The sequence below is a fragment of the Panicum virgatum genome, chromosome 7K (genome assembly GCF_016808335.1).
Source record: "Panicum virgatum strain AP13 chromosome 7K, P.virgatum_v5, whole genome shotgun sequence".
NCBI classification, from domain to species: Eukaryota; Viridiplantae; Streptophyta; class Magnoliopsida; order Poales; family Poaceae; genus Panicum; species Panicum virgatum.
In genome coordinates this window covers 37,158,933-37,184,066 of record NC_053142.1, presented here as the reverse complement: position 1 = coordinate 37,184,066, position 25,134 = coordinate 37,158,933, and the positions used below count along the sequence as shown (strand labels likewise).

The window sequence follows — 25,134 nt, the reverse complement described above, 5'->3', positions numbered from 1 at the left end:
GGTCGTCCGGTAGTCTCCCGGCGGTAGAAATGGCGCGGGACGGCCCCGGATCCCCTGGTCGGAGTGCGGTCGTGCGCACTAGAAGGTCCGGGGGACACGTGGAGATCCCGGGCTCCTAAAAAGGGGAGGTCCGGGGCCCCGTCCGTGTACGCTGAGCGCTCCGTTTGGGAGGACACGTGATGTTACCGGACCCCTTCTCCAGTGGGAGGTGAGTCCGGATGGTCGGTGTCGGCAGAACAGGAACGAGGGCCGTGCCGAGCCCGTCTTGTCTCGCGTTGCATGTCCCACAGTGCCGCTACAGCCTTCTGGATGGCGGAGCGGTGACCGAAGTCAGCGGATGGGACCCCAGTCACATCCACTGTGGGAGTGGTGGCCTGACGCCGCCTGTCCTTTGAGCCGTGGCAGAGTGACTGGCTTTCAATGCCTTCGTACGGCGAGCGGTTGGGCGGCGGGGCCGTTTGTCCCTTGTGGTGAGAGACGGCCTCGAGCGAGGCGGAGATGAGTCACCGCTCGAGGGTAGATCCGCTACCCTCGAGCGAGGCGGAGGTGCGTTGCGTGATCGAGGGTCCCGAAGGGAGCCCTCGAGCGAGGCCGAAAATGAGTCACCCGCTCGAGGGTAGATCCGCTACCCTCGAGCGAGGCGGAGATTGTCCAGCGGGCCCGAGAGGGACCCTCGAGCGAGGCGGAGATCATTCTGCGGGTTCGAGGGGGATGTGAATGGGCCGCGTACTGGGCTTAATTGAGTCATTTCCTTTCTTCCAGATTAGAAGGAGGACGTGGGCCTAGTTGCCTTAACAAGTGTTTGTGTTTTTAAAAACGGTCTTAGTACCCCGATTAGGGTGTCCCTAATTGTGATACCCGACATCGGGAAAACTTGCCCACCAATCGCATTTAATGCGGGGAACGTTAAGTGCGCTCTGCCACAGCAGAGCCCGAGGAGACTCTTGCCAAGCTGTACTGTCGGTCGCGCGTTACCAAGGTGCACAGTACAGCCACCCACGCCACGCGCGTCAGTTTGCTACGCCAGTTAGACACGACGACTCGGCGACGGAGTATCATAACGCCTACGCGGTAGACCCAACAGTCTACGCCGCAATCTACACTGCCTCAACGGGCGCCTCGCCGATGGGACAGGAGAAGACCCCCTCGGTCAGAGGGACTACAGGATGATGAAGTGTATCCGGCAAGAGATTCTCCATCACTGTAGCACCTTCAGTATCTATTTAAGTATGGTATACATTTTTGTTGGACCTACCTGTCGGGGTCCAATGCCTGAGTACGCGTCCTCCTTGCTCTATAAAAGGAGACGCCCGTTAGAGAAGAACCCAAGTCCAGATAGGGACTGGGAGGCAGAGGATAGACTCATCCACAGACACAAAGAGCAATACTACTCTCAGTGGACGTAGGGTATTACGCTCCGGCGGCCCGAACCACTCTAAATCCTCGAGTGTTCTTGTGTTCTTGCTCCATGAGTAGATCTGAAGAATAGCTTGCACATCCCTATGTAACCACCCTCAGGGGTTAGACGGGTGCACTACGCCACCCGGCTGTGGCCTTTCTTCTAGAGCCACGACAAGCATAAATTAAAAAACAACGAAAAAGACCAAACTAGCTCCTAAGCTGAATCTCTCTGGTGTGTTCCAGATTGTCCTGTTTCTCTCCCGGAGCTCTCTTCCGCTGCTAGCACATTGTGTTTCTGCTCCGCTGGCCACAACAACATGTTGTGCTCTTCTGTTGCTCCACCGCCACCAGCAGGGTAGAGTCGGGCGCCAAATTCCTGTAGGCCGGATCCGCCCTGTGTGCCGGCATCGCTGCCAGAGACGAAGTCCGGGAGCCGCAGCTGCCCACGCTTTCGCGCCGGCCGGATCTGCGCGGCGCGCCGCCCGCCCGCCGGGGGCTCCGCCTGGCCGCGAGGGGGACACGCCGGCGGAGCCCTTGTGGCTGTGTAGCCGATGGAGCCCCTGGCGTGATGACGCAGCTCGGCGAGGCAGGCGGCAAGGCGCGACGGAGCGGCAGGCAGCGCCGGCGGTGTCGCGGTCGGCTCGGCGAGCTCGGCAAGGCAGGCGGCGAGCTCGGTGAGCTCGACTTGCGGCGCGGCAGCCAGCGCTGGCGGCGCCGCGGTTGGCCTCCGCTGCGACGACATCGGCGGGCGGCTCTACAGCAACGACCTCCACTCACGCCAAAACCGTGTTCATCCGCAGTTCCGCACCTGATCCTTGGCTACCGTTACTCCTGGGAATGGATCAAAGTCCATATCCAAATACAAGGAATCCAAGGAAGATCCAAATATTAACAATACACATCCAGTTTAGTCCAACTTAAATTGAAAAAAAATCCAATCCAATCCAATCCACCGGTCAAATGTCCAAGTCCATATGAATGATCCAAGCAAATTTTGCAGCAGCTGTTTCCGCGCTCGAGAAGAGCAGCCGCGCGTCTTCCATCTCTGTCCGTTAGCCAGTCACTGGGGCTGTGCGCGTGGGGGGTTGGGGCAGGTCCTGTAAGGCTGAGGCGCTGAGCCAGCAGCACGACGGCGCCGGCGCTCGCTGACCTGCGGCAGGGTCTGGACCCACAGGGCGCCTCCATCTGCGTGCTGTGCGCGGCGGCATGCAGTTGCGCTTGCGCGGGCCAACAAGCTTCCAGCACACTTCTCTTTCTTTCGGCAGGAACAGAGGGCGGCCGCCCGCCGCCGGATGGAGCTGAAGCTTCGTGAAGATCCTACAGTGGTGCATGCGCCAGCTCTACGATCCACAGCTGTCAACACCGGTGCTGGCCGGGAGAGCTCCGCACGGCGGCCGGAGAGCGACCCGCGGCGGCCGGAGAGCGACCCGCGGCGGCCGGGAGAGCACCTCTCCGTGCGGCAGCCGGGAGACCTCCGCGCCCGCGCGGCGGCCGGGAGAGCGACCCGCGGCCGTGTGCTCCAATTGGATCTGGATTATTCTCTTTTCTTTTTTATCCAATAGAATCCAATTCTAATTGATCTAAAGCAAATAGACATCCAAATCCAAATAGGTCCAAATTCAGTTAAGACCAAGAGCTAAAATCCAATTGGATTTGGATCTAGATCCATTCCCAAGAGTAGCTACCGTCGACGAGCCACAGCACATCGCACAACGGGACAGCGTTGTCGTCTCCTTGTGTTGGGCAACGAGCCCGCGCCGTCGCCTCGCGAGGCGACGAGGGCGTCGTCGTCTCCGTGCATTGGGGTGTTTTTTTTTTTTTGCAAAATCTACCTCTTGTAGATGGCACACAGACGGCTGTTGTACATGCCCTATAGTCGTTGCACGCCTATTTTTATTCATCCGAAAAAATAGCTGCAGTTAAATTTTGAAATAAATCTAAAAAAAATATAAATACCGGTGCCGAGTCTCGAGGACTCGAACCTGGTGGACAGGTTCCACCACAAATCTGAGGTCGCAATCGCACGCCCATTTGATTTCAAAAGGGATGAAATTTTGTAGAGTTGCCATTGCGAGGGAACGCAAATTGTAGCTCTAAATGGTAAAAACTAACAAGCAAATGTGCCATGACACTTATCTAAAAGGTAGCAACGATTTGAGAAAATGAGAGACAGGGTCCATTGTGTATACGAAATAACTTTTAGAACCTGGATATTTGGTTTGTCGTGGCTGTTGGGTTGCATGGGACTGCAAAATGATATATTAAAATTAGCGAATGTTAGAGTTGAGGATCAAAGAAGAGCGATGAGTCGATCGGAGGGATGGCAAAACGCCATCACTTTATGGTGAGTTAGATCAAGATGAACACGAGTTGAGGATATTCTGAGGGAGTTAGATCCATGTAGCAGCGGGTTATGTTCTTCAAAAAAAGCATTAATATAGTAAATCACTCGCCACCAAGTATTCAACATCTTTGGGCAAAACCCCTAGAGTAACATTTTTTATTTTATTGGATGGGCATCCTATGACATTTGAGAAAACTATGATTCCTCCTGCCAAATCAGCCGTGAGCCATTTCTCCATGGGGGTGGGGGGCAATTCGATGAATGGCCGTGAGCCAGATCACCTCCTTTTTTGTTTATACCTCAAATAAACCAAAAAAAGGGTTAAGGATGTATACAACGAACCTAGCTCTCGAGAGAGCACCGACGACCATGCATTTCGCAAAAGAGAAAAAGACGACCATGCTTTTGCGAGCGTGTTTTTAAGAAAGAACCAAGTAATGGGCAAGACGCGACACGATGATGACCGATGAGCGTGAGCTGTTCCCCATACCACGCGTGTAGCGTCAAGAGCGCTGTCCGTGGAGTGTGGGCACTGGGCAGGCGTCCGTCACGCACGGACGAGGACAATGGACCAGGAGTAGCAACGATGGATGGAGCCCCCGGGCTTGGTTACTTCTAGACCTGGGCATCCTCCGGGCCGGGTCGGGTTCGGGTCGGGCCAAAAAAAGCCCGGTGTTTTTTCTAGTGGCCCGTGCCCGACCCGACCCGGTGGCCGGGCCGTAAAATTGAGCCCGCACCCGACCCGACAGCCAGTCGGGTCGGGTCGGGTTCGGGTCGGGTCGGGCCGGGCCTATGTAAAATGTCGGGTTCCTTCGGGTTTTTCGGGTTTCGGGTCAAAATTTTTAGCCCGTGCCCGGCCCGTCAGTCATACCGGGTCAAAAATTTTGACCCGAGCCCGCCCATCAAACTCTTCGGGTCGGGTCGGGTCGGGCTATTTTCGGGCGGGTTGGGTCGGGTCCGTCGGGTCGGGCAGTCCATGCCCATGTCTAGTTACTTCGCAAGGTGCCGTCACCTGTCACGCTGCCACACGGCTGCCGGCCCACTCCTCCCTAATCTCTTGCCATCGTCATCATCACTCATCACTGCCCTCCGGCGATCGATCCGGCCGCCCCGCGCCTGCTCCGATTCCAGGGCAGGCTCGCCTTTAAAATTCCAAAATTTTATAAAATTTTTCATCGTATCGAATATTTCAACACATATATGAAGTATTAAATATAATTAAATAAAATAACTAATTATATAATTTGTCTATAATTTGCGAGACGAATTTTTTAAACCTAATTAATCCATGACGGAATAATAATTACTAAATACAAACAAAAGTATTATAATATTTCACACTAAAAAATTTACGCATTGCCACCAGGCAGGCAGGCGCCGCGTCGGCGTGGTCCGCGGCCGCGGCCACCGGCACCGGCAGCGCTGCCGCTGCCCATCCCCTAGGCCCTAGCAGCAGGCCAGCAGCTGCGCCAGGCCACCAGGCCACCAGGCCAGAGAGAGAGCCCCACGGGCGGCAGCCGGGCAGAGCCGAGAGCGTGCGGCGTCGGCCCGGCGACGGGCTGGCGCTGGCAGACACGCGCACGCTCCCCCGCACGTTGGCACGCAGCCCGCACGTTGCAGCACCCCCACTCGGAACGGAAAAGTTGCACGGGTTGCTACGCTAGGCGCCGCCCCCCACCCCCCCCCCCCCCCCCCCCCCCCCGATCGCTTTGCTTTTCCGCTAGCGACGCGACGAGGTGGCTCTCGGCCTCGCTGCTTTTTCAGAGCTCTCGTTCTCGTCTCCCTCCCCCTCTCTGCCTTTGACGTGTCGCTGCAGCTGCTACGGAAAACAGGGAGCGGAATGGGGTCTGGCGGCTCGCGACGCTGGGTTGGCAGCCGCTACGCTCGGTGCCCTTTCTGCCGGCGCCGGCGCCCATCTCCTCTCGCGTGATAGTTTGGGCGGCCCTGGACGACGGAGCGATGGAATCCAGAGGTCTGCGATCGAGCAAGGCACGCGACGAAGGGAAGAAGACGATGAGGAGGTGGTAACTTAACTGGTACGGCGCGGCGGTAACTGCAATGCACGATTCAATTTCAACTGGAAGCAGAGCAGAGCACAAGTGCACACACCGACAGTCTCCCAGCGGCGGGTAGGCCAGCCTCGGCCGTTACGACACCCTTGTTTATTCAGCGGGGTCAGTACTTAGTAGTTAGGAGCAGTACTATAAGCTTCCCGTGCCGTGCCGTGCTCATCACTGCTGCGCTAGAGGCAGAGCTCGGCGCATCGCTTTACTTTCTTCCCAATCAGCCGGCTAAACACCATCAGATTAGGAGCTGGGTTCAGATTCCGGTGAGGTTTGGTGACAAGGCAGCGCTCCTCCAAAACGGAGGTGAGTTGACAGAGGAGAGGGGAGAAGGGAATCACCGTCACCGCCAGAGTCAAGGGCTCAAGGCCAGCGCTAGCATCGGTGACAGGGTCCTCCAGACAGGAAAATGAGTAAACTAAAGTGATAGCGGCGGCAGCAGCAGCTGCGTTAGTGCGGTGCGGCTCACCCCAAGAACAGCTAGAATACTGTGGGTTAGCGTCACGCTCCCCTCGTCCCCGTCTCTGCCTGCCGCCCCTTCCCTTGCATACTTGCATCTCGCTCTCCTCGCAGTCGCATCGCAGTGCCGCCCGCGCGAGCTTTTACTCCTACTCCATCCCCTCCCTTTGCTACTTTTGGGGACCTCTAGGCCTCTCCAATCCAGAGAACCAAAAAGGAGAGAGAGAGAGAGACCGAGAAAAGGTTCCCTCCTCCTCAGCCTTGCGCTCACCCCCGTCCTCCCACATCCGATTGTTCTCTGCGCTTCTTGGATCCTAGATTTGGTCGACCGGCGGCGGCGGTTCCGGGAGCTGGGAAAGACTGGATTTTTCTGCCCATGGAGGCGTGGCCTGATCCGTTCAGGCCCGGGCGCTGGAGTGGCTCCCTGACCAGGTCCGATTCGTATTGGTTCAAATGATCTGGGCAGCCTGATTGGTTGGTTGGTTGGTTGGTTCCGCCAGGGGGATCGGAGCTAGGGTGTGGGTTCTTGGCTGTCTGGGCGGTGGGTTCGTCAGCTTGGGTCTGGTGAGATCTTGGGGTTGTTGGTTCAGCTCAGGAGCCGCAGGTCTGCGTAGATCCCTTCTTTGCTTCCGTGGCTGATTTGTACTGCTAGGGTTTTGGTTGCCTGTTGTGGAAGATGATTAAGCAGATCCTTGGCCGGCTGCCGAGGAAGCCAGGGAAGGCTGGGGATAGCCGGGATGCTGCTGCTGGGGTGGCTGCGGGGAACGGTACAGAGCCGTCGAATTCTTACAGTGTTGCCAGGAGCGTGGACTCGGGGAACAAGAGGGCTGGAAATGGGGATTACTCAGTGCCACCTGGGGTAACTCCTAACCCGGTGATGAATGGGGCTGTGCTGTATCACTCCAATGAGCCGCTGCCAGCCTTCAAGGATGTGGCAGCGTCCGAGAAGCAGAATTTGTTTGTCAAGAAGGTGAACCTGTGCTGCGCCGTGTATGACTTCATGGATCCGACAAAGAACCTGAAGGAAAAGGAGGTGAAGCGCCAGACGCTTATGGAGCTGGTCGATTACGTCACTTCAGCAAATGGCAAGTTCTCGGAGGTTGTCATGCAGGAGATCACCAAGATGGTGTCGATTAACTTGTTCCGGAGCTCCAGCCCCGCGCCCCGTGAGAACAAGGCCATTGAGGGAGTTGATCTGGAGGAGGACGAGCCCCTCATGGACCCTGCATGGTCGCACTTGCAGATTGTGTATGAGGTTTTCTTGAGGTTTGTTGCATCGCAGGAGACAGATGCAAAGCTCGCCAAGAGATACATAGATCATTCCTTCATTCTTAGGCTACTAGATCTTTTTGACTCAGAGGACCCCAGGGAAAGGGACTATCTAAAGACAATACTTCACAGAATATATGGTAAATTCATGGTTCATCGCCCATTCATCAGGAAAGCAATTAACAACATATTCTACAGGTTCATATTTGAAACAGAAAAGCATAATGGTATTGCAGAGCTGTTGGAGATCCTGGGCAGTATTATTAATGGTTTTGCCCTTCCTCTTAAGGAAGAACACAAGTTGTTCCTTGTTCGTGCATTGATCCCTCTTCACAAGCCAAAGTGTGTATCTATGTACCATCAACAGCTATCTTATTGCATCACACAGTTTGTTGAAAAGGACTGCAAACTTTCTGACACAGTTATTAGGGGCTTACTGAAATACTGGCCTGTGACAAACAGTTCAAAGGAGGTTATGTTCTTGGGTGAGTTAGAAGAGGTTTTAGAGGCAACACAGCTTGCGGAGTTTCAAAGATGCATGGTTCCACTCTTCTGCCAAATTGCCCGTAGCATGAACAGCTCCCATTTTCAGGTCAAAATCTTACTGGGCTTGTACTTAAGCTTGTCATCAATTTCAACCAAACTTGTTTGTTGGTTCTTCTAATCCATGTAACATGCGCTCTTAGCCTCTGACTTCTTTAGGCCTCTGATTCTGCATTTTTTGCTCGCTTATGCACATCGATTTCTTGCACGCATTTAATAGCTAGACTTCTGCTCCCTGAGTATGGAAAATAACATCGATAGTGTCTCCGGCTTCACTATTAAGGCACATTCTATGCCACCTTTATGTTTTCTTATGTATAGTTTGTGCAGATGGATTTCATGTTGTTTTGAAATATGCTAATCTGTTATTAAGAACAGTTAAAGAAAGCATTTGTGCTAGTTGATACCACACGATTGGAGAATAATATGCATAGTAATCTGTTCCCTTTCTTTTCGATGTTTCTTTTACCTTCAAGTCTTAGACCTTTATATCTGCATCTTTCTTAGTAATCATATTATGTACATAGCAAGCTTTTCATGTTTATATTTCTACTTCTGCAAAACACAAACTTCTGTATAAATCTACTCCTAAGTGTGGGAAAGATTAATATTTAGTGTTGCCAGCCTTTGCCGTTAAGATCCCTTCTCTGCGCACTAGTGTTTATTTTTGTGTATAATTTAGGCACCTGGATTTTCGTTTGTTTTTATATATATGCTAATCTTTGATTAAGAGCAGTAAAAGAAAACATTGGTGTAAGTCATTTGTCCTTTGAGTTATAATTATATCAATTTTTGTATCTTAAAGTTATCTGGAGAATGCAAATGATATTTTGTTCCTTTTTTTTGTGTTTCTCGCATCGAAGATTTAGAGAATGTTCTGTTGCGTTTGCGTATAGACCTTTGTGTACCCTATTTCTTAGTAATGGGATTAGTGACTCAAAAAAATTCTCTTTTCTATATGTACTATTTAATCCTTTGGGGAGCTGCTTCTTCCTCTGGATTCCCTTCTTATATATACAGACCCCTGGCTAGGGCAGCAGTGTTTTAAAGAAATAGAAGCAGTTTGGTTTTCATTGAGCTTGCTTCTTAGATTCTTTGCTTTGAACCGGGCAAAACAGATATTTTCCGTGTTGTCGTGATGCCTGGTATTCATTTAGCCTTATTACTGAACTGCTTCATTGGGTGTAACCTGTCCATCAATTTCTTATTGTCGAAATCTGTTTTTCTCTGGCTGTTGCTCCTGTCCTGGCTACGTTTTTTTTTCCTGGCAGTCGCTCCTGTCCTGGCTATGCGTGAAACCATGTTCGCCTATTTCTGACTCTCAAAGCCTTGTGTATTTTCTGGCTGTCGCTCATTTATTTGTAAAATCCTGATCATCTATTCCTGACCATTAAAGCTTGTCCATTTTAGGCATAATTGTTTGCTATCCTCTTAGTGGCCTATCATTCTAGCTTATAACTGTGTAATTATGCTGCTCGGATCCCGCTGGTTCTGTAGGACAGATTGTATTTTTTGTATGGAACCATCATTCATGGTTTCTGGTGGTTTTGTTTAGTTGTGTTTCACTTGAGAACAATTTTAGCTAGCTGCAAGTGGAATACCCATCATTAGCTTAATGCAGTTGTTTATATACTCATCATTTGTGTCTTATGTTTTTCTCCTTTTCTGTTCATAGGTGGCAGAGCGAGCTCTGTTTCTCTGGAACAATGACCATATTGAAAACCTGATTAAGCAAAACTACAAGGTGCTATTACCTATCATCTATCCAGCACTCGAGAGAAACACCAGAGATCACTGGAACCAAGCTGTTCGTAGCCTGACATTGAACGTACGCAAGATCTTCTCTGATCATGATTCTGCATTCTTCGGGGAGTGCGCTCAGAGGTTCAACGATGAGGAACTTAAGCAGCAGGAAACTGATTCAAAGCGAGAAGCCCTGTGGAAGCGCCTAGAGGAAATGGCCACCTCGAAACTCGGTGAAAACAATCCCTCGGGCACACCCAATGGCAAATCCAGTCAAGCTGCTGGCTAGGACACCCACAGTAACAGCTGTGGTCTTGCAACTCTTTGACTCATGTGCCCTGGAACTCAGGTGGTTGTGATTTTAGTGCTGGAATTTTTTGTTGGTGCGTTGGTTTGCCCCTGTTGTAGGTGGGTAGGACGTGTTTGGTTTCGTCAGAACTGTATGATCAAAATGTACACATACAGAAGGATTTCCAAGAGATTTGGCATGTGTAGTGACATTACATATAGTCCAATAAACAGCGTCGATTTTGATTGCAGATATCACTTTGGGTGGGTTTATACTTTAGTGGCAGTGGGCATCGTGTTATTATTTCACTATTATACTGAAATGGTAGTGCGAGTATGTATTATACTGGAATATGATTGCCCACTACAGTTTTCTTGTAATTCTACTTTATGTAGCATGTTTAAATTCTGTTTCTTGGCTGAGCAAGAAAAGCATTATCTACGAAAAAGGTATTCTGACCCGTTAGAGATTGCTGTTTGATGTAGCAGAATACAAACTATGTCTTCTGTCATGCAATTTATGTTTACGAGAGTTTTTTTTTTTCTGTGCCTGAAAGATCAAACTAGAAGGAATAGCAGCCACTAACGATAACAATGGCTCTTAGTAGCCAAACGATAAGACGGTAAACCAAGATATATAATTAATTCATCACAGAAGAAACGCCTACAAGCAATGCCCGTATTTTTCTTGGATCCATGTAGTTAGGCTACAAAAGTACAAAACACAATTTCTCAGAACACAAATATCCCTAAAGCTCTTCACCGACCGTGACCGATGTAAGTCAAATGCTGCTCGTCTCCTCAGGAGCCAATGTAAATAATACAATGCAAGTCATTGCACGGGGAGCTCGAGAAATAAGTTCTGTCAAAGGACTCAAACGGGGCTTGCCTACAGGTCAATAACTCGTGATAGCTTCTGGATGCGGTTCAGCAGGAAGTCGCCTTGCTTGATGGTTGCCTGGTAGAAGGCATTCCTGGCATCAGGTCGGTTTGTCTCCAAGACGCCAGCAACTTTGTCTATCTTGCAGTGCAGCTTCCCAGCAGCAATAAAGCGCGACAATTCTCTGCATTGATGTGACACAAATCGTCATAAACTAGCTTACGAATAACTACAGCTAGAATATGAGCACCAGGCATAGACTGCACTTACTGGTCAATGAAATCAATGGTGACACCAAAAGCAGCAGCCATTGCTTCCATTGTCACACTCTTGTACGATTCCAGAAATTGTGAGTAGACAACAGTGCGCACTTCACGCATGTAGTAGCGGAAATGAGGCTGCAGGTAACGGTCCAACTTGATTTGTTCCGTCAAGCCAGCTGAAGAATAAGAACTTGCGATGAGATTTCACTATAGGCAGGCAACCACAACAATTATCCACAAGAGCATTACTTATCTATATGGAAGAATGGGGAAGGAATATTATGATTCTGTTACTTACAGAATGCAATAAAAAATGACTTGTACTGGCAATTGTAGAGCGAATTGAGAAACTCGGATAGGTGAGGTACTTTGCCAATTACAGCGAGGATCTCAGGTGCATCCACAACCTGCAAAGATCCATGTTGGTCAGAAATCCAGGCAATGAAGAGGACTTCTACAAACCAAATTGCATACCTTCTGCTTTAGAGAAACACGATCCAGTGAGATAACACTTGTGAGGACTGTGTAGAAGATGAATGTATCGTAGGTGAACAGCTCATAAGTTGTGAATGTTGAAATTGAATCCAAAAATAAGCTAGCAGCTTTCTTGAAGTTTCTAGTTGCCATGTAGTACAATCCTTCATACACTTTCAACCTGTTTTTCCTCTCCCAATCACCACCCTCCTCAAACAGGCTTCCATCAGGCAAAATATATCAGCATATCAGATTTCATAATGCAAATCAAGCAGAAAGTGAAATAGCTAAATGACCTCAGAGACTTACTTTTTGGCCTTGTCAATGGACTTTGAGATGAGATCAAAGTCCATGTAGAAAAATCCAATTTGCAACGTGTAGAAAACAAGGTCCATCTTTTGGCCAACAGCCACGGTTTTTCCTTCAGTAACTTTAAGCTGCTCCAGAGCTTTTTCCTGAAATTTAGAAAAATCAGGTAAGACAAGCATGCTGGAACACATTAAAACAATTCTAAAAAAGGTAAAAAAAAAATAGCAGATATACCTTCTCCCCAACCCTTATGAAATACAAGGATTTGGCAAGATGGGCCTCCCTCACTTCACTCTCACCCAAGTTCTCCTCAGCATCAGCAATTCTTCATAAATAAGAAATATAATTAACCAAGAGAAGATACTGACTGAACATTAACACTCAAGCATAACAACTAAAGAACTGATATGCACCACAAGAGAAAGATGATTGTACACTTCAGAGTCTAGGTGCCATGATTAAAATTTTACTTGGGACAACTGTCAGGAGCATCTTTACAGCTAAATCAGAAGCTAGTTAAATGAAAGCCTTCCATGACACATAGATTTGTTTGCACACACTGTGACCACTATTTACCATCATCCATCATTCCTTGTGATCTAAATAGTTGGATGTGATGTTTGAACAACAGTTCTCTATCTACCACCATCTAAATTAACAACCACAATTTACTATTGTCCTTGATGCCGATCAACAAGCCATGATTTGTAAATTCAGATCGAGAACACAGAAAAGTTACTAATTGCAATGCTCTTACTTCAGCTACTACTCAGAGCTAACAAAACCACCAAACCAATGACAATAGTATCGCATTGGAGCGCATAAATCACAAACCCAGTGAGTTCCAAGACTAAATTACTACTGAACCGAACAATAATAATGTTCAAACTACGAACAATGCGGTCCCAGAGCTAGATGCATCAGCACTCGCAGCGTGAAATCCTAGGAGCAGGCCTAGAAATCGAGCAGGAAAAAGGTTACAAGTGGCGAGATCTGCTCACTTCTCGTCGAGCTTCCGGATCTCCTCGTCGATCCTGGCGCGCATCTCGGCCAGCAGCGCCGCGTCCATCTCCAGCACGCCGTCGGCCGCCAGCGACTCGTACAGCGCCGCCATGTCTGCACCAAACACACCAATCAGATCAAACCCCGAATCCCGCCGGCAATCGGAAGCCATACTCGAGGAAAGGACGGGGCGCGGCGCTGGTACTACCGTCGGATTTGACAGCCGCGAGAACGTCGGCGCGGAGGTCGACCTTGGCGAGGTCGTCCACATCGGGGTGCGACAGCAGGAACAGCTTGTGCGCCAGCACCAGGTGCGGCTGCTGCTTCCCGTCCTCTCCGGCTCCGTCCATCTCGCCGCCGCTGAGCCGCCCTCTCGCTTTGCTTCCGCCGCAAGAAGGTTGGGAGAGAGAGAGAGAGAGAGAGAGAGAGAGAGACCAGAGGAGGAGTTTTTTCTTTTTCTTTCAGCGATGGAGGAAGTGGAGAAAATATATTTTCAGACTCGAGCTTGTACAACTTGCTATGCAACAATTACCGATCCGAACCGTTCATCATATGATCGAACGGCTGTGCAGAGCCGAGAGCTTTTGAACCGTGTGCGCCTGTGCGGAAGGGCAGGGCGGAACGCCGACCCGACCGAGCCCAACTCGTTCCCGACCCGAGCCCAAAACCCCCTTGCTAGCGGAAACCCTTCTCTCCCCCCATGGCGACCGCCGCCGCCGCCGCCGTGGCGGCACCGGAGCAGCCGCGCCGCCGGAAGCCGACGCCGGGGCGCGGGGGAGTGGTCCTCCCCGCGGGCCTCTCGGAGGAGGAGGCCCGTGTGCGGGCCATCGCGGAGATCGTGTCGGCGATGGGGGAGCTCTCGCGGCGCGGGGAGGACGTGGACCTCAACGCGCTCAAGTCCGCCGCGTGCCGAAAATACGGGCTGGCTCGGGCGCCCAAGCTGGTGGAGATGATCGCGGCCGTGCCCGAGGCCGACCGCGCCGCGCTGCTGCCGCGGCTGCGCGCCAAGCCCGTGCGCACGGCCTCGGGCATCGCCGTCGTCGCCGTCATGTCGAAGCCGCACCGGTGCCCCCACATCGCCACCACCGGGAACATCTGCGTGTACTGCCCGGGAGGCCCGGACTCCGACTTCGAGTACAGCACGCAGTCCTACACTGGATACGAGCCCACTAGCATGCGTGCCATTCGGGCAAGGTAATTTAGCTTACTGGCTGATGATGCCACTGGTAAATACTAATTCGGTTGCTTTGCTTGAGTGAGGGAGTGTTTCATTGTGGCGAGTAGCTTCGTTTAGGTTAGTCTGAACTGAGCTGAGCTGCAAATTTGAACAAACAGTACTGTTATTCAATGAAATGGATACTTAATTTAAAATTTTACATTGCAACAGAAATCACTAAGGGATATTTGAGAGTAACTTTATCATTCGCGTCCATGCTCCCTTCGATTTCTCCGAGCCTTTCTGCACCTAGGAGTGCAGTAGCTTTCAGTTTTTGTCGCAGCTGTGGTAACATGGCACAAGAATTTGTAGTTACACATGCTATTGCTAGACAGCTGATAAATCATGTCGTGATTCATAAAACCTATTATGAATTTTCTAAATGAGATACTGGACATTTTACTGAACATGCTAGGGTTGTGTAGATATGCTATGTTCCATACTAGTATTACTGGGTTTGGTAATTGAAGAGTGCAAATGATGTGTAAACCATTTAATAGGAATGTTAATAAAATTATTTATTTGTTGCTCATGAAATGTGAAGGTACACTATGCCAACTAGGGATCTTTGGATATGGTTTTCTTATAGCCGTGGATTATGTCTAGTGATTTAGATGTTCGTGTATTGTGGTTATTTAAACTGCTTTGTAGATACGCTTTTGGCAGATATTTTTTCTGAGCTGCTTTTGTGATTTTAGGTACAACCCATATGTGCAAGCCAGAAGCAGGATAGATCAGCTCAAGAGGCTAGGACATAGTGTGGATAAGGTTTGTCGGTAGCCCAAGAGAGCACTCTGTCCTGTTTTATTGATTCTCTTATGCTCACTGCATGCTCTGTTTACTTTTGACCAACAGTAACAAGATAATTTTGACATACTCTGCAGGTTGAATTCATCTTGATGGGTGGGACTTTCATGTCCCTACCAGCTGATTATCGTGATTATTTCATCAGAAATCTTCATGATGCTTTATCGGGTCACACTTCTGCAAATGTTGAGGAGGCTGTTTGTTATTCAGAACATAGTGCTGTCAAATGTATTGGTATGACGATTGAGACGTAAGTATCATTGGACAATTGGATGTTTCTCCTTGCTTAGTTGCTTTCGCTGATTTTTTTTCGTTTCTTCCCCACTTTCCGAGGAAAAGATATGGTTAACTTCAATCCTGAAATGATTTTTCTCTCCCGAAATTCTAGGAGACCTGATTATTGCTTGGGCCCTCATCTGCGCCAGATGCTATCTTATGGATGTACCCGCTTAGAAATTGGTGTGCAGAGTACATACGAGGATGTCGCCCGTGACACAAACAGGGGGCACACGGTGGCTGCTGTTGCTGATTGCTTTTGTTTGGCAAAAGATGCTGGGTTTAAGGTGATAGCTTGTTCATCACATAGCATTGTTTGGTTGATTTTGTTGCTTGTTTTGTTTATGATTGTTCTAATTCTAATTGTCTTGATTCACCCTGTTGACAGGTGGTTGCCCACATGATGCCAGATTTACCTAATGTTGGAGTTGAAAGAGATCTGGAAAGTTTCAGAGAGTTTTTTGAAAGTCCAGCATTCCGAGCCGATGGTCTTAAGATTTATCCAACACTTGTCATTCGTGGAACTGGTCTTTATGAGCTCTGGAAAACTGGCAGCTCAAGTGTCTTGCTAAATTTTATCTACCTTATTGTGGTTATTCTTTATGAAATTTAAGGGTAAGAACTTCTGTACTTGTAACAAGGGTTCAGAAAACCATGGCTAACATGGTAGCATTTGCTGCGTCACAGATATAGAAATTATCCACCTGAGCTGTTGGTCGATATTGTGGCTAGGATTCTGTCTATGGTACCACCATGGACACGAGTGTATCGGGTCCAGAGAGATATTCCTATGCCTCTTGTCACTTCTGGTGTCGAGAAAGGTAACCTTCGTGAGCTTGCTTTGGCTCGGATGGAAGATCTGGGCTTGAAATGCCGAGATGTCAGAACCCGTGAGGCAGGGATTCAGGTAAATACGAAACACATAGTAAAATCATTTCACCTATATTAAATAAGGATGTCTCCACATTTTCCTAGTTGTGCATCTGTATGTAGGATATTCATCATAAAATCAGGCCAGATGAAGTAGAGCTTGTCAGGCGTGACTATGCTGCAAATGAGGGTTGGGAGACGTTCCTTTCTTATGAGGATACACGACAGGTATTTATAACCTGCCATCCCAATTTGTGGGATCACAAGGATGTTTTTTTTATAAAGGAAGTGCTTGTATCACAGGGATGTGAATTCTGGAGTATGATGTGTTCCTGTATAGTGTATTTTCTAGTGTGATTATAATCTCCACCCTTTCTCTACTGATTTGGATCTTTCAATTCTCCATGTTACAATTGTTCTACAGAGATTAGGGTCTAAACAGCTAAAGTACAATCTCTTGCCTTCTTGATCTGATGCAATATATTCACAGCTTACTTTTCATGAATTTTACAGGATATCCTGATTGGCCTACTGCGCTTGCGTAAATGTGGCCGTAATGTTACATGCCCTGAACTAGTAGGGAGGTGTTCAATTGTTCGTGAGCTTCATGTCTATGGAACTGCAGTCCCTGTGCATGGTCGTGATGCAGATAAACTACAGCACCAGGTAATTTTAGCGAAGTTAGATGAAAAGACACTATCACACTATATGATCAACACCCAGGATTTTGGTCCTTGAGGCTACCATGTTTAGAAATTAGATATTCTGATCTCATGTTATGCTTGATCAATTGTAGTCACTGTTCTAAATTGAGCCAAGTATTTAAACTCCTCAGTAGTGTAAGGTCAACTAAAAATGATGTAGTGTGTCTAGCTTTGTTACATTTCACCAAGGGTTATCTACTGAGGTTGTATTTATCAGCCATGGTGAAGAAGAATTGATTGAGTGAAATACATGTTAATTCAAATGGAACAAAGCTAAGTGGTTAGTGATAGATTCCAGCCATTCTTGTCACACCAGAGATAAAACACCACTATGACTCCAACATGCTCCAACACACTGCTTTATAGCCAGGAGAGACACCACTAATACTCAGACATGCTCCAACACACTGCTTAAAGCCAGGAGAAACACTGAAAATGAAAATTAGTGCTTTCTGCTGTAGTCCGTTCAATTTCCCCAAATAATTCTTTGGTGCCAAATCTTAGTTTGCTAATTGTGATGCCTGAAGCCATTTATTCTTTTATAATGGAACAGCCACAGTCCATCGTAAGCATTCTGTCCATATCCATTTATTATTCTGCAAAACAGATGTTATCTGCTTTAACAGCTGTTTAACATTTGTTCTGTCCATGCTCATCGATAGGGTTATGGAACTCTACTAATGGAAGAAGCAGAGAGAATCGTTCGAAGGGAACACCGTTCCAAGAAATTGGCTGTGATTTCAGGAGTTGGTACTCGCCACTATTACCGCAAGTTGGGTTATGAGCTTGAAGGGCCTTACATGGTCAAGTGTTTGGCATGATGTCATTTCAGTTTTCATGGAATCATGTAAAGCAGACTAGCGTCTGTCATGTAACATTAGTAGTTTTTAAAAATGTTTTTCATTGAGTAATGCAAATGAAAATGTTTTCTGGTGATGCTAAGTGGTTAGAAACCTACAGCTCTTAGAGATACTAATTCTCGTTAATCAAAACTTTTTAAAAAATGCAATATTAAGAAACACCTTCCACCTTTATTTCATTGAGTCAAACAAATGAAACAAGGTGGCAACGGGAGTGTTTGGCAGTAAAAAAAAGTAGCACACCTTCCAATTATATGTAGATTTTTTTCCTATGTTAAAGTAGTGACAAATCTATCCCTGAAAAGGATAATTTCACCAAAAAAACTATATTAGGTGATCATGCGGCCATCACAAAAAGTATTAGGTGATCAGCTGCCAAGGGCAAGGAAATTGGAGCCTGCATTCGGCTAGGTGGTTGCATGGGCTGTTGCGAACTTTCGATTCAACTTTAAATTTATGATAATCACTGGGCGTAAAACAGATCCAAAAAAAATAAATAGCCAATTCAATTAGGGAATTTTAAATTCAAAACAAATATCTACAAGGTCTAAGAACTAACTCTTCAATAGCTATGGTTGCTGTTTCTGCGAAAGGGTGCCTAGCCGAATTGGTTAGGTGGCCTCAGTAGCACTCCTCAGGTCCTGGGTTCGACTCCCGGTGGGAGCGAATTTCAGGCTGAGGTTAAAAAAATCCCCTCGCCTGCCTACACGCCAAAGCACCCGTATGGGTTACGGCGCCCCTGTGTAAAGGTGGGGCAGGGGTTTTCTCGGCCTGCGTGAGAGGTCTTCTTCTTACATTAATGCCCCTCGCAGGTAGAGTTTTTTATGGTTGCTGTTTCTCAACAACTGGAAAATATCAGAATATTACAGCACCTCCATTCAAAGATGCACGGAGAGTGACAAAGTACAACATGGGGTCATCAATGATCCTGATCTTTACTTTCTAGGATAAAATACTAAAATATTTAAGGAACCCAACAGCATGGTGCTAACAATTATGTTTTGTTTGATTATTCAACACCTTCAATCTAACAACTGGTTATCCTAATATAGACAACTGCTACCTCTTTAGCAAGTATAACCCATCCCTCGTTTCTAGCTTTTCATCCGCTACTAGACCAGAAAGAAAACTTTGCAGCTGCTGCAGTGACTTGTCATATGATGGCTCTGCTATACAGAACATCTGAAAAATGAGCAGTTTGAAAAGGAATCAAAAGGTCAAGTAGATAAAAAGACCAATATCAGATAAAGGCACTTGTGACATGGTCTTGATCTTACCTTTAAAGTGTTATGTATCCTGTCCAGTGACATACTCCCAAAATTGGTTAGCATTCCAATGATAAATTTCTGCAGTGCACACAGCATTCAAATGATTGAAAATGAACACAAACAAAATGTAAATCTTGATTTATCCAGTATTTCTTCCTTTCGAGCCATACCTCGTACACAGTCATTTCTTTCTTAAGTTGTTCCTCAACTGAAGCCACAGAGCTTTCACCTTCATCCTCAGTCATTTGATACTCTGCCAAGCGTTCATTCGCAATACTGTTTTTGTTGACATCAGACATGCTATCAACAACAGTAAAGGTGTGATCATCGGCATCTGGTCCTGCTGATTCTGTCAGGATCCCCTATATCATATTACAGTAATGTTAAATCTGAGAAAATGCATGCACAGATATCATGTAGCCTAAGTCATGTAGTCATGTCTAAGATTAAGAATATCCTGTATTTATTTCTATTACAGATAACGAAAACAATAAATATAACTCGTGTGGAACCCTAAATCTATGTGTTATCAACTATTTAGTCCATCAGACTTTAGCCAAAACAACTGTATACAATAATATTGGTTAGACCCAGTTTCATATTTGCTGGTATATTCAATGGTGATGGTAGTGTTAACATGATCTGCATAATGACGAGCATATTTCATATAAACAATTAAATTATCCATTGATATATGTGGGCCAGACCTTGCTTGTCCAGAAGCTTATCCTTCTGTTAAGAGAATCCATAGGTATGCCAATTTCTGTAGCAAGTGTCTTTGAAGTCCAACTGGAAAGTTTCGTAGATTTAGTCAAGAGAATACACATGAGGCATACAATAAGGTAGTTCTTTCATTACCTAGGTTTCTCTTGAAATCGCATTATGATTGCAGCATGAACAGGAGCCACAGTAAACTGCATGCTTCTTCCCTCAAATTCCAGTTCTAACTAGAAAAGCAAATTAAGTGTTATACCCACTTCTATTCATACGAGGACAATTTTCATAGTACCCATCAATTAAACTTGTTTTTCTAACCTTGACTGTTCCAAGATTTTTCTTCCATAACAGCTTCCGTGGAGTTTTTATCTGATGAAATCTTTTTGCATAATTAGATAACAACTGATCAACTGAAGCAGGAACAACAAGGTCTTCTGTCTGCATTTGCACCGGATACCAAGCCATCGATAAATACAGAACATATAAGAAATAGAAAATACTCACTGGTCAAATTATCTCCAAAATATTTGATATTCTCTCATGAAAAGTTGAAAAAATCAGTGTTAGAAACTTTTTGTGACAGTTATTGATGGTAGTGACAGAAACGACTCTCATCATCTGCAGTATATAGGTGTGACCATGATTTGAATAATTGCAGTGGCAAAAGGGTTATGGCAACATATTCAGTGATTAAGAGTCAGAATCTATTAACCGTTTAAATGCTTGACGATTCAAAGATACTGAGATTATTCTCTTGGGCCGTCTACAGTCCTTTTCCATAGATACAAATATATATAACCATAGGAGTTTCCCCAACTGTTTTTGCTCAAGAAGAAATTGATAGGTTCTGACTAGTTAATCATGATTTAAATATCCTTATGGCATACCTGAATTGGTGGCCAAAAGTTGGACGATATTATTGTTGCATCAAGAATATCATGAGATATTTCTGCCTCCTCTTGCCCAGGAACTAAAAAAAAGAATCAAAATGTAGTTGCAGTATAATTGAGCTTTATTTTGTAAAGAGACTGGTGGCATTTGAGGTATACCAGTTTGAGATGACTTTAGCAAAGATGTTTTGATGTTCGAATTGGTTCTCTTTGAGTCAATCAAGTCATTAAGCATAATCTCACACTTCTGCATGCTGCTCTCACCAAAATGAATCTGCAAAAATAAAAATATCACTGTTGTAGCGAAAAAATAGTGTGTCATGTGACAGCCAAATCTCTTGGATACAGAATTAAAAATAGGTCTACCACAAAATTAACAGTCTAACCTTCAGGAGTTCCAACGTGCGAATATCTGAATCTATTTCAAAGTCAGCTTTGTTGAGCAGCTTTTCTGCCAGCATTACACGATATTCGTTGACTAGTTGATCCTTTGAGCCAATTATACTAACCATTAGTCCAAGTATATCAACTTTCCTTCTATTCCTGCTGCCTTTCAATGGGTCTGCTTCTACAGGATCAGGTTCCCAGCTGTAAAAGTTCAAGTCACAGTAACGTGTTATTTAGAGTTCTTAGAACTCACAAGTGACATTACGATCAATTGAATGACGAAAATATACCTTTGAGAATTTAGCCATGCTTGTTTCTCATCAATGTTTGCATGATTGTCATAATCAGCATTTTCCTGGTTTTCAGCATCTCTGTTCAACTCTTCCAGAAGATTGTCACCTGCATTTCCTGTTCCACTTGCATTTCCTCCAGACCCATCAGTTAGCATTGTCACTATGCATTTGATTGTGTCTTTTCTACCTCTCAGATAATCCCTAATTGGTTCACCAACTGCCTCCAAGAACACGCCAGTGGGGTCAATTGTCCGCAATGCCTTGATAGTGGACACGTATTGGTGCAATATATCATTTGTTGACGCACCAGCAGTAAGTAGACGATATCTAAGTGACGAGATAAATGAGTCAACAAGCTTAGAGTGCTGGCCCGTGTACTCCAAACACAGCTTTAGGTCCTCAATAGCGGGAGAGCTACATCAATGCGCAAAAAATGTGTATGGATTTGACATCAGTTATTAAGAAAATAAGATATGAATAAGAGAGTGAGACCAAAGGTAGAATTCATATGGTAGCTCGGAAGCTTCAGATGGATGTATTAAGAAATTTGATCAACTCCTACAGATCAGATGACAAAAGTCCTAAAAATGTATACAGAATATGATAGATGAAACAAAACAGGATGTTTGTTTTAACTTTTAAGGCATCGAGGTGGAATAAAGAACAAAACTCATTAGCCATACAGAGAAAAAAAATCAACAGAAATGATGAGATGCCCATTGATGAGCCACAATAAGAAATTAAACAATTCTTCCAGTTAAATGAAGATAGCTTGCGAGAACGTAAATGTTTTCAAGATGGACATTGCAAAAGTAATCTCATCTATCAAGTCTCCAAAGTCTATGTATGCTAAGCTTCACAGGACAGAAGAAAACTATTCAACAAGCATAAACAATATTTGGATTGTCAAAGCCCCCTATCACAGTACCATATAGGGAAAAATGACTGACCTCTCAGGGTAATCTACAATTATTTCAAAAAGTTTGCCAATTCGTAGGTCCTGCAAGGTTTCATAAGCAAAATACTCAAGCCGCATGTGCCATCGCACAAGGGCTTCAGAAGGAACACCGATCCCTGGGAAAGAAGAAGGACGTGAGGCTAATGGTGATTTTAGACCAGAAGATCCACTGTCATAGTCCACCGAGTCGCCAAGATATGTTAAAAGAGCATGCAGAAATTGAAGAGGAACAGCCTGACAAGATCCGAATTTCATGTCAGAGAACATCGGCGGAGAAAATCTACATTCGGAAACCCAAATTTCATTCTTTGCAAAATGGTGAGATGAGACAGTACCTGAATCCACTTCTTCACACAACCAAGGACAGGAACTCTATAATCATCACCAGCTAGTTCATAAACTTTAGACTGAGGAATGAGAATGAGAGATAATACAAGGTTAGTAAAAGAAATTCAAGAGTATCTACTATCTATGCCAAAATATGTGACGCAGTAGGTCATAGACAAAGCAGGGAATACAGACCTTTAAGAGCCAGATTATAGCAGAGGAATAAGCATCTTCAGTCACTGATGTAAAACCAAGACATCTAAGATCACCAACAACTTTTCCAATGTTCTTTACCAAGAAGTTACTCTCTGAAACTTCTTGACCATCAATATCCATTCCACAATGCCAGTCAGAGGCATTACTACTTTCAGAAGGTTCATGATTCCCAAGTTGATCACTCTCATAAGATTCAGCCATAATAACATTAAGTTCTTCCAGCTTCTTTTTGAAATAGACATTTAATATCTCTGAAAATTAACAAATAAGAATGAACATTCTTCCATTTTACAAAGATGAGCAACATTTTAATGCGGTAGAGAAACACCTGTTCAATATACTAATTTGAATCTGTAATTTTGAATGAATTGTTATAAATCAGAATGCATCTGGTAAAATTATAGTTAATAATTTTGGCAGGGATTATGTCTTCCAAGGATATTAATTTGCACTCAAACATGTACTCACTAAATTACTCCAGTACAATAATGGTATCTAGTATACCAGCAGTAGTGGGAGGTGACAAATGCTATAAATCCATGTATCAACCCCAAGGAATCAGTGAGCTAACCCTATGACTCTTAGTGAACCTAACTAGCCCCCATAAACAGCTCAGTGCCAGACCAGGTGCGAGATCACAGGAACAACTGAGGGAATAACTGGTACCTGGAAACAAAGAGGAAATATGGTACTGTTTAACAGGTATAATTTTTTTTTTCATGTTTGCAGAGCATGATTCAAAGAAACAGTGAACATGGTCCACAATTGTGCCCAACAGTCAATAGAGCATTAGATAAAGATCTTCACTACCCATAATACAGAGGAGAAAATGACACTGACCAGGAAAGCTCGAGGGCAGTGTTGTCAGAAGTACTGATGATACCATTAATTGGTACCTAGGCATTAAGCTGGAACTGCAATCCACTGCTTTTAATTTTCTTTTGGACATTCTATCCTCATATGATTGTAAAGCATGGACTAGAACAAAAACACATTTTTCCTGGTAACTCTTTTCCAAGCATATGTCCTCCAGTGCTCTGCTTAAGATTTCATCAGGCCAATGTTCTTTAACCTGTAATGCATGAATTGAGAGGTCTTGTCAATAAAAGAAGGATAAAACAGGAGTTAAGAGGTGAAGCCATCAAACTATAATCATATTGTTGATGGGCCATTTCAACTTGTTGACATGACATATGTAGGGCACAACATATTGTGTGAGAAAAGATACTAGAAATAGAAAACATGCAAGACATTATTTCTTTACAAGATTGAAAGTTCATTCTGCAAACTCCAAAAAAAAAGGTGTGGTGACAAGTTAAATAGGTTTTCCATAACTTACACAGAACTTAATTCGATCTACTGCAGAGGCACTGCAATAAGGATGAAAGTGCTGCCAGAACTTCCTGACTGCATTGTTTCGAAATGTTTCCTGCACCAACAGAAATTGAATGGAACAAAAAGCTTTTGAAATCATCAGGATCGTTTTTCTGTTGCAAGTTAAGAACTTGAAAAAGAAAGCGGCGCGATTGACTGTTGCAAGTTAAGAACTTGAAAAAGAAAGCCGAGCCCAGCAATACTAAATGCTACACCCAAGCAAAGCGCTGAGATCTCACTTGGGCCATTTCCATAAACACCCAAGCTAAGCACAGGATCCAGATTCCATCCTCGCATACTGTGGCTTCTGCCATTTGGTGCAGGCATTCTCACAAACACCTAGCATGCAGCACACGCGAACCTTCACACTGCACAGCTATCATCCCCCAAATCTCCACCGGAACACGGGAATAGCAATACAGCAGCAGCCGTGGGCGCGAGAGGGAGAGAGAAAGAGAGAGGCCGCCGGGGGGGGGGGGGGGGGGTAGGTTATCGTGTGGACCTCGAGGGAGTGGAGGAAGTAGTCGCGGACGAGCGTGGCGAGGCCGCGGGTGCAGAGGTCGGCGACGACGGGCGCTAGGCGCGGCCCAACGGAGAGATCGCCATCGCCACCGAGAAGTTCGTTGGAGAGAGAGCAGAATTGGGCCCACGAATCGAGACTGCCGTCGGCGTCGTCCGCCTCCATCGCCTGACCGGCACCGCTAAGCTGGAAGCTGCCAAGGTAGGGGGGGGGGGGGGGGGGGGGGGGGGGGGGGGGGGGAGTGATTTCAAGCGGCCGGCGACAGGCGCGCGGTACGCACGCCGCGTGGCCAGCGGAGCAACCACGCGCTCAACACGCCGCCGGGGCGCCGGTGGTGCGAAGGCGAAGGAAGGCGTCGGCACGGCGGCCGGCGGGCACCGGTTTAAATTTTTGGGAATAATAATAAATCTGTT

General features: G+C 46.2%; 4 protein-coding genes across 5 annotated transcripts; 2 read left to right on the top strand and 2 right to left on the bottom strand.

The window, feature by feature from the left end:
- The first annotated feature begins 6,045 nt into the window (after positions 1-6,045).
- On the top strand, positions 6,046-10,523 carry LOC120641300 (serine/threonine protein phosphatase 2A 57 kDa regulatory subunit B' theta isoform-like). The gene is made up of 2 exons (XM_039917349.1): positions 6,046-8,128; positions 9,755-10,523. Exons 1-2 carry the CDS (start codon positions 6,944-6,946, stop codon positions 10,109-10,111), a joined length of 1,542 nt encoding a protein of 513 aa, XP_039773283.1. The 5' UTR covers positions 6,046-6,943; the 3' UTR covers positions 10,112-10,523.
- Positions 10,524-10,726: 203 nt separating this feature from the next.
- LOC120641299 (26S proteasome non-ATPase regulatory subunit 6) lies at positions 10,727-13,496 on the bottom strand. The gene is made up of 8 exons (XM_039917348.1): positions 13,247-13,496; positions 13,038-13,152; positions 12,271-12,361; positions 12,037-12,182; positions 11,728-11,947; positions 11,552-11,660; positions 11,261-11,429; positions 10,727-11,174 (listed from the first exon to the last, which is right to left on the bottom strand). The coding sequence occupies exons 1-8, from the start codon at positions 13,386-13,388 to the stop codon at positions 11,000-11,002; spliced, it is 1,167 nt and encodes a 388-aa protein (XP_039773282.1). The 5' UTR covers positions 13,389-13,496; the 3' UTR covers positions 10,727-10,999.
- A 183-nt stretch (positions 13,497-13,679) lies between these two features.
- Positions 13,680-17,853, top strand: LOC120641297 (elongator complex protein 3-like). 2 transcript variants are annotated; one of them, XM_039917346.1, is made up of 9 exons: positions 13,680-14,232; positions 14,953-15,022; positions 15,139-15,311; positions 15,450-15,624; positions 15,726-15,889; positions 16,022-16,244; positions 16,331-16,435; positions 16,721-16,873; positions 17,574-17,853. In XM_039917346.1, exons 1-9 carry the CDS (start codon positions 13,739-13,741, stop codon positions 17,730-17,732), a joined length of 1,716 nt encoding a protein of 571 aa, XP_039773280.1. In that variant the 5' UTR covers positions 13,680-13,738; the 3' UTR covers positions 17,733-17,853. The 2 variants fall into 2 exon arrangements, with proteins under 2 accessions (XP_039773280.1, XP_039773281.1); XM_039917347.1 differs by having other exon boundaries at positions 15,726-15,892; positions 16,025-16,244.
- Positions 17,854-18,617: 764 nt separating this feature from the next.
- LOC120641296 (anaphase-promoting complex subunit 2-like) lies at positions 18,618-24,918 on the bottom strand. The gene is made up of 16 exons (XM_039917345.1): positions 24,704-24,918; positions 24,167-24,256; positions 23,668-23,899; positions 22,807-23,078; positions 22,620-22,691; positions 22,277-22,518; positions 21,324-21,740; positions 21,033-21,234; positions 20,806-20,920; positions 20,644-20,726; positions 20,075-20,194; positions 19,898-19,986; positions 19,747-19,828; positions 19,210-19,401; positions 19,049-19,117; positions 18,618-18,953 (listed from the first exon to the last, which is right to left on the bottom strand). The coding sequence occupies exons 1-16, from the start codon at positions 24,884-24,886 to the stop codon at positions 18,831-18,833; spliced, it is 2,583 nt and encodes an 860-aa protein (XP_039773279.1). The 5' UTR covers positions 24,887-24,918; the 3' UTR covers positions 18,618-18,830.
- Positions 24,919-25,134: the final 216 nt, after the last annotated feature.